Here is an 11,453-nt window from a genome sequence, read left to right as displayed (position 1 = left end):
CGATGCTTATATTAATTGGCGCGAAAATTGATTTTCTTTTGAACAAAGGACAGGTTAGATAATTTGTTGGACTATCGTTAAATTAGATAATATTATATTTGAGTTTCCTTTAATGGAAACTTAATCGTCAAATTATATGATATATAAAATATGACTATAATTTTTGATCTTCTTATTCCCAAAAAGAATTTCCGTCATCGATAATGGTTACTAATAAATAATATCAAAATTATTATTCAAAGGAAGATATTGATTCTTGTTTCATAACTTTTAAAATTAAGATTATAATAGTTATAGTCTCTGGATTTTAATTATATCAAGGTACAAAAAGTTTGATATGGTTTTTCGATATCTAATGATATCCATGTCATGTTCTGTATGTGTATTATATCGTATATAACGTTAATAACAAAAGTCGTCCTCCCCCCCGAAAAAGAATCTATAATTTTATTGTTAATTCACCGTATATCATTATACGGTTACAACAACAGCTTTGTGAAGACAAGAACCTTGATAACCTTCTCGTAAACCCGGCCATAATACCGATTTTATTCTCGTTCCATTTGGATTTGAGGAACTGTGATGCCTCGAATGAACTTCCCTTCGAAATTCGATATCCTGTGCAACGTCCAATACCAGAGGCGTATTACGAGCCAAACAAACCCATGCCAAACCAGCGCACATGGAAGCGTATCTTTTTATTTCCGTGCATTCTTTTAAACACGGTAAATCGTACAACGTTCGTTCCAGTTGATTGATCACTTGCTCGACTACTTCCTGTACACCACTTTGAGCACCACTGGTAGCTAATTGTCTAATTATACATTCCTCGATATTTGCAACCAATGGTACACCGCTAGTTGTACCATTTAAAATATTTAATGCTTCTAGACGTCTATACGTTTGGATCATTCCAGCTAAACGCCATGATAACTACAAGATGATGATTAATGATCATAATTCTAGTATCGAATGTCTGTCGTTTCGTATGTAGATATCATAATTAAAAAGCTAATTATGATAAACTGATATCGATACGAAAAGGTTAATAACTTACCACGACTACGGAATAAAGTATCTTAGCTTTTAATTCAGGTGCATCGTCGAGAGGACGCAAGGTATCAAGTGCATCAAGAGTATGCAAATGTGCCTGTGCATACAACATGCCATATCGTTTGGATAAACGCTCGACCGGTAAATCGCCGGAAATCAACACTTGAGAACTTTCTTCCCTATTGAAAAGTTCATGTCTTTTGTTTGCAACTACTACTACCGGTTCCGGTGTTCGACTTTCGTCGGTATGATATCCAGTACTACATGATTCTTCTTCGTACTCGTTTTCGAAATGTATCGGCGAAGAATATATCTGAAAAGAAACAATTATTTCAATGGATTTTATTTTACAATTTCTTTTTTTTTTCTTTTTTTTTTTCCTTTTAAATCTCCGAATTTACGACCGACCTTTTCTACCGATGAACCCTCATCGCATATAAGTTGCAAAGTTAAAGAACAACCCTTTGCAAATTTTAACAAGTTTGCAGCCAACGTCGGATTTTTAGTCCCCGCTAAACCAATAGATTTTCTCAAAGCTGTCCATTGTCTGAGAGCTTCCTTGTCGTGTTCAATCCGACGTTTCAATTCTACCAATAAACTTTCCAGATTGTACGGATTGCCAGCTTTCTCCAATGTATTCAATAGACTTTGGTTATCTATTAATCTCTGTTGAACTTCACTGTATTTTAGCGAAAGTTGACGCTGATGCGAGGCAGCTTGCACGCCTTGATCCACTGAAAGATAAAACGATAATCATATATATATACATACATATATATATATATGTATTTGATGTTTACATTCGAACCGGACGTACAACTCTCGCTTCTTAATTTGCATCGACAGAATACTTAATTTGATTTATAATTCGATACCTTTATGAACTCCTGTATTTTTTCCAAAACTTTCTAATTTATGAACTGCGAGTTTATACGCTTCAATACGTGCCTCGAGTTGTTCTCTAAGAACAACAGGAAGTGGTACCAAATTCGAATTCATCGAGTTAGTTGAACCTTCCAAACTTGAAGGTACTAAACCATGTTTCCCAAGTCCTTCGACTGCTCTTTCTATAGCTTTTTTTCTCGAAGTCAATATATTTTTTGTATTAGGTGACAATCTGTTTAAAGACATCAACAGTTTACACCAAATCTTTGGACGTGTATGATCCTGATTATTCGATAACAATTGCACCACCTTCCAAAGAACTTGTTCTACTCTTAAGATCTTTGTATCAGTAACATTTAATTCTACAAGTCTACAATAAAGAGCTTCGAGCAAAGTTAAGCTATGCGGTAAAGTTTCGATCAATAAATCCACTGGAATGTCTGGTAAAGCTGTTTTCAAAGTATACTGTGGTAACTTCATCAAAAAAGCTGCCGCTTCACGAAATTGTCTACCTTCGTAAAGTCGAAGTAATCTAACAAAAAAAGAGAAAAAAGAAAAAGATTTTCTTTATAGATCTTCATATGCCTACGAATATTTAACTTTTTCGTCGGTAAAAGAGATATCTACATTATCATTAACAAATAAATGCACTATATACATATTACTCATTTACTCGTTTTGTATTGTATTAGTCTATTACCTTCTCAAGGCCATACGTGGATTCGATCCTTCGTTCTCCAATATTCCTATTTGATCTATTTGAAATTGAGAATTTGGACTCCATATTAACTTTTGAATCGGATTTCTTGGTCTTTCCGGTCTTATCCTTTCACAGGAATTTAGTCCACCTGGTAGGCTCATTCGTCTATTCATTTTTCACTTGGATATTTTATATCATTTACATCATCATTCATACACATAGAGAATCTTTTTATAAAACGAAAGTAGCCAACATGTAATTAACATAAATCATGTTCGAAAATTGTGCTGTTGCATTTGAAAAATAAAAGTTTTCTTTTTTTAAATCACGCGATCGTCATTTTCTTTTTTCACGAACCAATCATCATAATACATAAGATGACCTATAGCTGTAGGGCAGACGATCCACTTTTTAAGAACAGACCAATCAGCGATCCAGAATTTTTCGAATGAGAATCTTTTGGGCTGTTTTCTCTCTCTCTCTTTATCTTTTTGTCGACAGATCGATCGTTTGTAATAAATTAAAAAATTGAATATTTATGATGTATCAGAGACGTACACAATTTCCTGTTATAAAAAAACAAAAAAAAAACGAAGAATTAAATGGCGCTTTTGGTGACTAATTTGAATCAATCACGACGAAATTTCGCGCGAAACAAAAGCACTATTTGAAATATCATTTTCTCGAATGGACGAACATCGAATATAACTCTTTAATAAATAAATAAATAAATGAATAAATAATAAATCAGTTGTTTCTTGCTATCGAATTTTCACTTCCGTATAAAATTTTCATACACGTACACACACTGGTTCCCATCACGCACGACTCACGTTGTTAAATATTTATCCACACATTTAAATAAATAATTCAAAGCAAACTACTTGAACAATTATAAGCATAGTAATATAAATATACTTATAACGATGATTTAACCTTTTCAATTTGGTTGTTTCGCTTTTGTCAATCGCAAATTCTCGAATGATCAGGCCAGACAGACCTTTGGTTTACGAAGGAAGAACCGAGTAACAAAATTCTCATCTCTGTCTTCGAAAGTGCACGAAACCTCGTTTGGACCGGCGGATGTGAGATGATATCGTGTGGTGGGAAGAATCGTGAACGAACGAGTAAAAGAAAAAGAGAAGTGAAAGAGAAAGATAGCAAGAAAGAGTGAGTGAAAGAAAGATAGTAAGAAAGAGTAAGAAAGAATATGTGTATGTATATGTGTGAGAAAGAGAGAGAGAGAGAGAGAGAGAGAGAAAGAGAGAAGGACGAGATGGAAAGGAATTGAAGTTTTCAAGCATTCTACATTTTTTCTACAGGATAGATACTTGCTTGTAAGAATTTTTTATAAATCGGTGAAAAAAAAATAACATGTAACACTTCCCAACAATTTTTTTTTAATTTTCAAAATTGATTTTATATATGTATATATATGCATATATAAATATTATCACCTGTTTAAAATCGATATATTTAACCTACAAATATTGGTATTATCATACTGAATCAATTTTAAAAAAGAAATTATTTCATAATACTTTTATATAATTTTTATCTACATAAATTAATTTCTATTTCATTCGGTTTTTTTTTCTTTTTTAAATTCGATTGACAATTTTCTTTTATATATTTCGTTGGAATATAATTGGAAAATAAAACAATGAATCTGATTGGCAGAGAGAAACGAAGCGATTGGTTTAGCGGGAAAATGAAAATGTCAAAATTCAAGATATTCAAAAGAGAATATAATGATAATTTTTCTTTTGTTAATTTGATTTGAAAATTAAAAATGAATCTGACTAAAACTGTGTGTACGGTGTGTGTATGTATATAGACACATTTAGCGAATTTTAGATGGCATCGTGTGATCTCAGTTTCTGGGTACTTCGAATCATTGCTGAGATGTGATGGCGACCTACTAACCTGCATACCGGTATGAGACAAGTCGATGAGTAGTATAGCACCATCGATATATATATATATATATATATATATATATATATATATATATGATACTATATTTTATATATGTATATATATGATGTGTGTATACATATATGAATATACACATACAACCAAAGAAATCCGGAAACTTTCTTTCGGTATATGTTAATAACCATGAGGAATATCTCTTCCTGCGTATTAACCTGTCAATTTCTCAAGTTAGTGGTCTCTAAGATGTCTCCCTTCTTCGAGAGAGTTCTGAGAAATGGATAACCAGGTTTTAAATGTAAAAGTAGAATTTTCCGCTACATCTTTTTTCTTCTGTTTTTTTTTCCTATTATTAAAACGAAGAATAATTAAAGAGGTACTTGAGTTACCGAAAAAGGACAAAAAAAAACATTGTAATAATAATAATGATAACAATTAATGAGATACGGATCTGCCTACTTCCGTCCCTGACTCGCATGATACACCGTTCATTAACCCTTTCGCTTCACCGCTCTTGTAAAATAAAATAATACGTTTTCCATGGATGGAACACATCTGTGACAACTCAACGCTATTTTACGGAGCGTTTACGACCTTTGATACGTTCTTCCTACACCTGAACATTAATTTTTCGAGGACGCATATATACGCCTGATACGTTCCGTTCTATGTTCCGCATTATTATTATTATAATTATTATTATTATTACAATATTATTTTTATCATCATCGTTATACTATTGTACCTATAATATTTGATACAAACTGATGTTTACAGTTTAAGAAATTTATTAAAACTCATTCTTCTATATACATTATTTATTTTTTGACGCTCATATTCAATTAACAAATATAAAATTACATCGATCTATTTCGATACTTCGATCAGAGGTAATCATCGATATTTGCATTTTCTCTTTATTTATTTATTTCTTCTTTTCAAATATCGATGCAACTTTTTCTTTTTTTTGTTTCGTTATTTATTTATTGCAAGAGAATTTACGATACGCAATATCGGCACGCAGAGGTAAAAAAAAATCATTACAATTGAACAATCCATTTTCACACATTTGGACGAACGGAATAATTCGCAGTAAAAAAAGGAAAAAAAAAAATAAATTAAAAAGAAAATTGTTTAATTATTACATTCAATAATAGTCATAGATGTAAAAGTCAAACAATATTTTTTTGTTTTTACAAACTTTTTGCAGTTATAAGAAAAACGATAATAAAGGTTAACGAACGATTAAAAAATGGATCAAAATTTTATGGAGAATTTTTTGTCTTTTCTTTTTTTTTTTTATTTTTTTATTTTTTTTTTATGCAGGGAGCTATTTTCGCTTTTTTCCTTTATACTTCATGCTTTTTACTACAATGTACATATTTGTACCCTTTATAATTTGCATGATAATAAGACTATATTAATTTCTACATTGAAATAAAAATCTATTTCATTTATTTAAAGATACGATTCGATTATGAACGTATCTTTATATATGTATACTGAATGTTAATTATCTGTTATTTAAAATAATGTGTTTCATATATCATCAAAACGAGATAAGGCAACTTAATTGATACGTTCTCTCTACTTGTTATTAAAAAATGTCCAAAACTTTTTGTACAGTTATTTATAAATGCCGAGCCTTTGCACAAGTATTTATTATGAAAATACATTAAATTTACATTGTATTGAATGATCTAAGGATGGATCTAAAAATGGAAATTATTGATTAAGCCTTCTCTCTCTCTCTCTCTCTCTTTTTATATATATTTTATGTTAATTTCCATGAAAAATTTATTACAGGCTCTGTCATGTATTTTGAAGGATGGATTTTCTTTTCTTTTGTGACTTCTTTTATGACTATAAAAAATTATTTGAGAGTATAATATATACACACATATATATGTGTGTATATATATATATATATGTGTGTGTATATGTATATGTATATCATAAAGATATGACTAATATTAAAGCTTTTGGCTACTCTCGAACAAATTATCGTATCAACTTAATGAGGATTTTGATGTAAAGTAGTATATCATAATGGCTCATTAATTACTTATAAATCTCTATGTATTCTTTTAAGCTTAAAATATATTTTCAAGCTATGAGATCTGCCCGTCCAGTCGATTTATTATTATAATTAGTTCAAAACACGGACTATATCAAAATGTATTTTTAATAAATTGAATTTGATCCAAACTGTTACAAAATTTATAATCGAAAGTTTTTGAAAGTAATTTTCTAAAGTAATTCAGTTATTTTTTGAAGCATACAATTCGTTTTTGTTTATTTTTGGAATATAGCGACGTTTACAAATTACTGTACTTGATAGATACAGTTTGTGCAGTTGTGCAAAAAATTATGCATGTATGATACTGAGATTTGCAATGTAGTTCGTGAGATTTCTCATATAGTAACATAAATATATTTTTCAAATTAATATAGAATCTCTAGAAATATTTGCAATGAATCTATACTAATATGAATTATTTTACTTGCGAACAGATTCAAATAACAAGCAACACACATGGTTGGTATAAAGTTCTTGGATGACTCTAAAAAAATTTCTAAACTCTTCTCTATCTCTGTAATAACATCTCTTTTTCTACTATTCAATATAATCTAAAATATCTTTTTTATCATATAAATGTTTGATCATGAATCAGACATATTAATACGAATTCTTCTATTCAAAGTTTCTGGGTGCTTTTTTTCTTTTTTTATACTCTTATGCAAGAAGGCATATAGACTCTTAAATATATATATATATAAGACTTATAGGAGAAGTAAATTCTACTGTGCAATGTCTTTATCAAGATATACAAAGGAAAACATGTACATATGCTTTCTATATGTATAAACTCTATACTAGGCAAGTTGAAAAAAAAAAAAAAACTTTTAACATTATTATTAACATACAGATTAGGATTATTACTTCTCCTATAATTACGAAGAATAGAAAAATACTTATAGATAATAATTCAGTTTTTTCATTATTTTACATAATGACACACCACTTTTTTGTACCATCATCAGTATGTGTTGGTAAAAACTTATCATTACCATCATTTATTTCTCTAATATTTAATTTATCAGATTGTACCTTGTAACTTACATTTGGTGTCGAAATTTGTATTGGTTTACGCAACCCCCTCAAAAGATCCATTGATGTATTCAGCAAACTACTCTGTTCTGTTTTTTGTTTCTTTATAGTAATCGAATCTGGCGATTCAAGTTTACGTTTTCTTTCTACAGGATTACCATTACTGGACATATCTGCTAATCCTGTATTGTAATGTAAAATTTTTACATTTGCTGTTTCTCTTCGTGGTGTCGATAACATTGATACGTTTGTTAACTGTGTATCATTTGGAGAAAACCTATAATCGAACGATGATGTATGTCGAAATCTATTGATAGCGGATCTTCCAGAAATATTCCGCAAAGTTTTACCAAAAGTATCGCTTGAAGATAAGTTAGACATATTATCAGCATCACATACTTCAACGTGCTTAAATTTTTCTTTAAGACAATCATTTAATTTAATTTGTACATCTTTTAATGTCACTGATGAATCATAATTTATATTTGATATTTCATTCTTTACACTTTGCTCAAAGTTTTCTCTTTCTTTTTTAGTGTCCTGCTGACTTAGAGATTCAGATACCTCAGATAATTCAGACGTTACAGATTCTACTATATCTATGGAACAACTTTCTGTTCCTGCTTCAGATTCTGTTTGTGAACTTTTCTTTTCCTTTGTATTATCGTTTACTTCTTGCGTTTGAGATAATTCCTCCGATTCATTTTCATCATTTGTTATACTAACAGTAGATGCACTTTCTTGTGATTTCATAGGACTATCCTCCAATTGCAAATTTATTTGTACTTCGTCTTGTTCTTCTTCTCCAAATTCTTTGTTATTCTCTTCTAAATTTTCTTTTTTGTCATTCTCTTTATCCTGTAATTTAATTTCATTTTGCATTGGTGTTATATCTTCTTCTATACTCTCTGCAGTCTTTTTCTCAGTATTCGTACTCAATGTAGAATCTTGTTCATCTGTTATATGATTAGTATTACTCTCTTTGGTTGCAGCTTCTTCTTTTTTGTTACCTACATCACTTATAATTTCTTCCTTTTCATCTTTCTCTGTAGATGTACTACTTGCTGTTTCTGCTTCTTCCGGTTTAGGCTGCATCTTTTGCTTTGTTATTCGTAAATGTTGAAGCGTACTTTGCACTTTACTTTCTTTATTAATATCCTTAGTTAAATTCTTTGTTGATTGATTCAAACTATATGCTGCACTATGAAGTTTACTCTGAAACAAAATATATTATTATTGTTTAATATTTTTTTAAATGGCAAGTAAAAAAATATATATTGATTTAAATACACAAATATAATTTGTTTTCTTTTCTAATTTTTTTATGATAGTACGTTATCAAGATTTTTTTATTATAGTATGTTATCAAGGGATGTGGTTGGAGATAACAATCAAGGTCCTTACCATCTAAGGCAGAAATTAAGATAAATTTACTTACTTATAAAAACTTTAGTTATAAAAACTGTTTAATCATTAATATGAATTGCAAAAACTATTAATAATTCGTATAATAAAAATAAACTATTTTATATATCAAGTAAAATTTTTAAAAACTTGATTTTCAACTTACTTTTTTCGTAGAACTAGGAAGTACTTTTTTCTGTATATTACTCAGCTTTGGTCTGTAACAAAATAAATCAATTCTTAAAATTAATGCCAACAAATACAGTATATAATTAATATCTTTATACCATAAACATTTAAACAAATACTGGAGGTGATGAGAGGCAAAAATTTTACAAATTTTTATAGAAATTAAATTAAATTGCGTTATTTTCATAACTATTTTCCTACGTCGAGTAATCGAAAATAACAGACATCATCTAAACCAATCGCAAAATATAATCGGAGCTTCAATTGACATATAATTTCATTTAATTCAATATTCATAGTTTATACTAACCATTCCATACCAATATCTAAAAATTAGATTATCTTTGCATCACACTCGTACTCTGTACAAATTATACGGATGTACCCGATATCTAATTAAATCTGGTATCAACAAAGCCAAGCATTTACAAATTCTAATACAAATATACAAGTAATAAAAGAATACAATTAAAGTAAACTTGTTTGTTAATGTAAAACTTTTGCAGATTATTATAAGAAATATAAAGAATCTTAAAAGTATAGCTGATCTCAATTATGAATTATATGCAGAAAACAGAATACAATGTAATGAAGTAACTGCTTTGTTGCATCTTATTAATTTTACAAACCTGTTCGAATTCTCCGATTCGCGTTGTCCCTCAGGTAAGATAGATTCAGAATTTTTTGACGACGCGGTCGTTGCCTTGATTCTCCGAACGTATAAATTCCTCTCATCGCCTCCAGGGGCCGCCTTCTTTGGCGTCTTACCCATGGCTTATGGTAAACGTTTTTATATCGTGTATGTCTGTATGCTTAATTAGTCGTCCTACAGATACAATCCACGCCCTTTATTTTATTTTATTTTTTATCCTTTTATTTTTTCGTTCTTTCTCGGCTTCTCTTTTTTTTTTTCCTAATTTTTTTAGCCGCACGTCTAATCTTTGTTAGATACGTCTTTTAATTTATTTTTGAAGATCAAAGTGATAAGAAGTCCGTACCTTTGGATCTTCCCTCTCTTTTTCTTTCTCTCTTTCTCTCTCTCTCTCTCTCTCTCTCTCTTCCTTAATCGAATAAACTCAAGCTGGTCCCACACTTTTTGTCTCTTTTTCTTACACTACATATGGATATGTATATGTATTTTCTCTCTCTCTCTCTCTCTCTCTTTCTTTCTTTATCTCTCTTCTCTCTCTTTCCAAATGCGTTCGTAAAGAAGGTTACGCGCGAAAGTCTCCCTAACGACGCGACAAACTAATTCAAGTGATTCAAAGATACTTTATAACGTAATAAAAGAAATGTCGAGTTCTTCGTGTACAACGACGCCATATAATGTCGTCTGATTCCTTCGATGTCGGAGAGACGCGCAAGAACGTTTTTATGTTTTTTATCCTTTAAGAAAGTTCACGAATCGAATGGAATCGTGTATCGGCAATAAATTAAGATCAAAGAATTTCTTAACTTCCTTTTCTTTCTTTAACATCGAAGCACTGATTCAATGATGAAACGATAAACTTTTACGTAACTTTCTAGACGAAAAATTCGTAGGAAACTGTCATAGCATTCGATGTACGCCACACGCGTGCAACCGGTACTGCACCTCCCTTCGCGTTGGTAAATTCCAATGTCAAACATTAGAGAAGCACGAGAGTACAAGAAATATTCTCCCTTACGGCGCGTTTCTATGTATACAATTCTCGAAAATTCGAAAACATTTCTACTTGAAATGTTCTATTATATTTTATTATATTTACTAATTTCTTATATTTTATTCAAAATTTTCATACCTTTAGTAGCCATGTTATCGAAAAGTTATCCTAAAAAAATTCATTATAAATATAATATCACCAGAAGGAAATGCATTTTCGTATTCATACAACATTTGTGTGCATATGTTTGTGTTCGTGAAATATATGTTTTTTATGTGCATTGAGTCTCGTATCTTTACTTCGAAAAGTCCATGGTAATGCAAAAGATTTCTGAAATGCACGTATGCATTTTTGCTCTTGATGTGTATGTGTGTGTGCGTGTGTATATATACATGTATCGGTAATCACAGAGATTTTTGCGTATCTTTCTTAGCAATCATATAAAATAATTCATTGATCTGCGAGCGTTGATAGTATTCGTTGTCGTTGAATTGCAACTTAACTGCAGTTCAAATAACATTGAGTTATATGG

At 30.3% G+C, this 11,453-nt stretch overlaps 2 protein-coding genes across 3 annotated transcripts; both read right to left on the bottom strand.

The window, feature by feature from the left end:
- Nucleotides 1-30: 30 nt before the first annotated feature.
- Nucleotides 31-3,835, bottom strand: LOC127067656 (uncharacterized). Of its 2 annotated transcripts, XM_051002866.1 has the most exons (6): nucleotides 3,442-3,835; nucleotides 2,639-3,026; nucleotides 1,929-2,470; nucleotides 1,462-1,787; nucleotides 1,058-1,366; nucleotides 31-933 (listed from the first exon to the last, which is right to left on the bottom strand). In XM_051002866.1, the coding sequence occupies exons 2-6, from the start codon at nucleotides 2,809-2,811 to the stop codon at nucleotides 472-474; spliced, it is 1,812 nt and encodes a 603-aa protein (XP_050858823.1). In that variant the 5' UTR covers nucleotides 2,812-3,026; nucleotides 3,442-3,835; the 3' UTR covers nucleotides 31-471. The 2 variants fall into 2 exon arrangements, with proteins under 2 accessions (XP_050858823.1, XP_050858822.1); XM_051002865.1 differs by having other exon boundaries at nucleotides 2,639-3,835.
- Nucleotides 3,836-5,343: 1,508 nt separating this feature from the next.
- On the bottom strand, nucleotides 5,344-10,871 carry LOC127067657 (myotubularin-related protein DDB_G0290005-like). Its single transcript, XM_051002867.1, has 3 exons — nucleotides 9,908-10,871; nucleotides 9,256-9,307; nucleotides 5,344-8,900 (listed from the first exon to the last, which is right to left on the bottom strand). Exons 1-3 carry the CDS (start codon nucleotides 10,048-10,050, stop codon nucleotides 7,581-7,583), a joined length of 1,515 nt encoding a protein of 504 aa, XP_050858824.1. The 5' UTR covers nucleotides 10,051-10,871; the 3' UTR covers nucleotides 5,344-7,580.
- Nucleotides 10,872-11,453: the final 582 nt, after the last annotated feature.

The sequence above is a fragment of the Vespula vulgaris genome, chromosome 11 (genome assembly GCF_905475345.1).
Source record: "Vespula vulgaris chromosome 11, iyVesVulg1.1, whole genome shotgun sequence".
NCBI classification, from domain to species: domain Eukaryota; kingdom Metazoa; phylum Arthropoda; class Insecta; order Hymenoptera; family Vespidae; genus Vespula; species Vespula vulgaris.
Note: the sequence above shows the minus strand (reverse complement) of the source record. Positions and strands in the feature narration are given on the sequence as shown.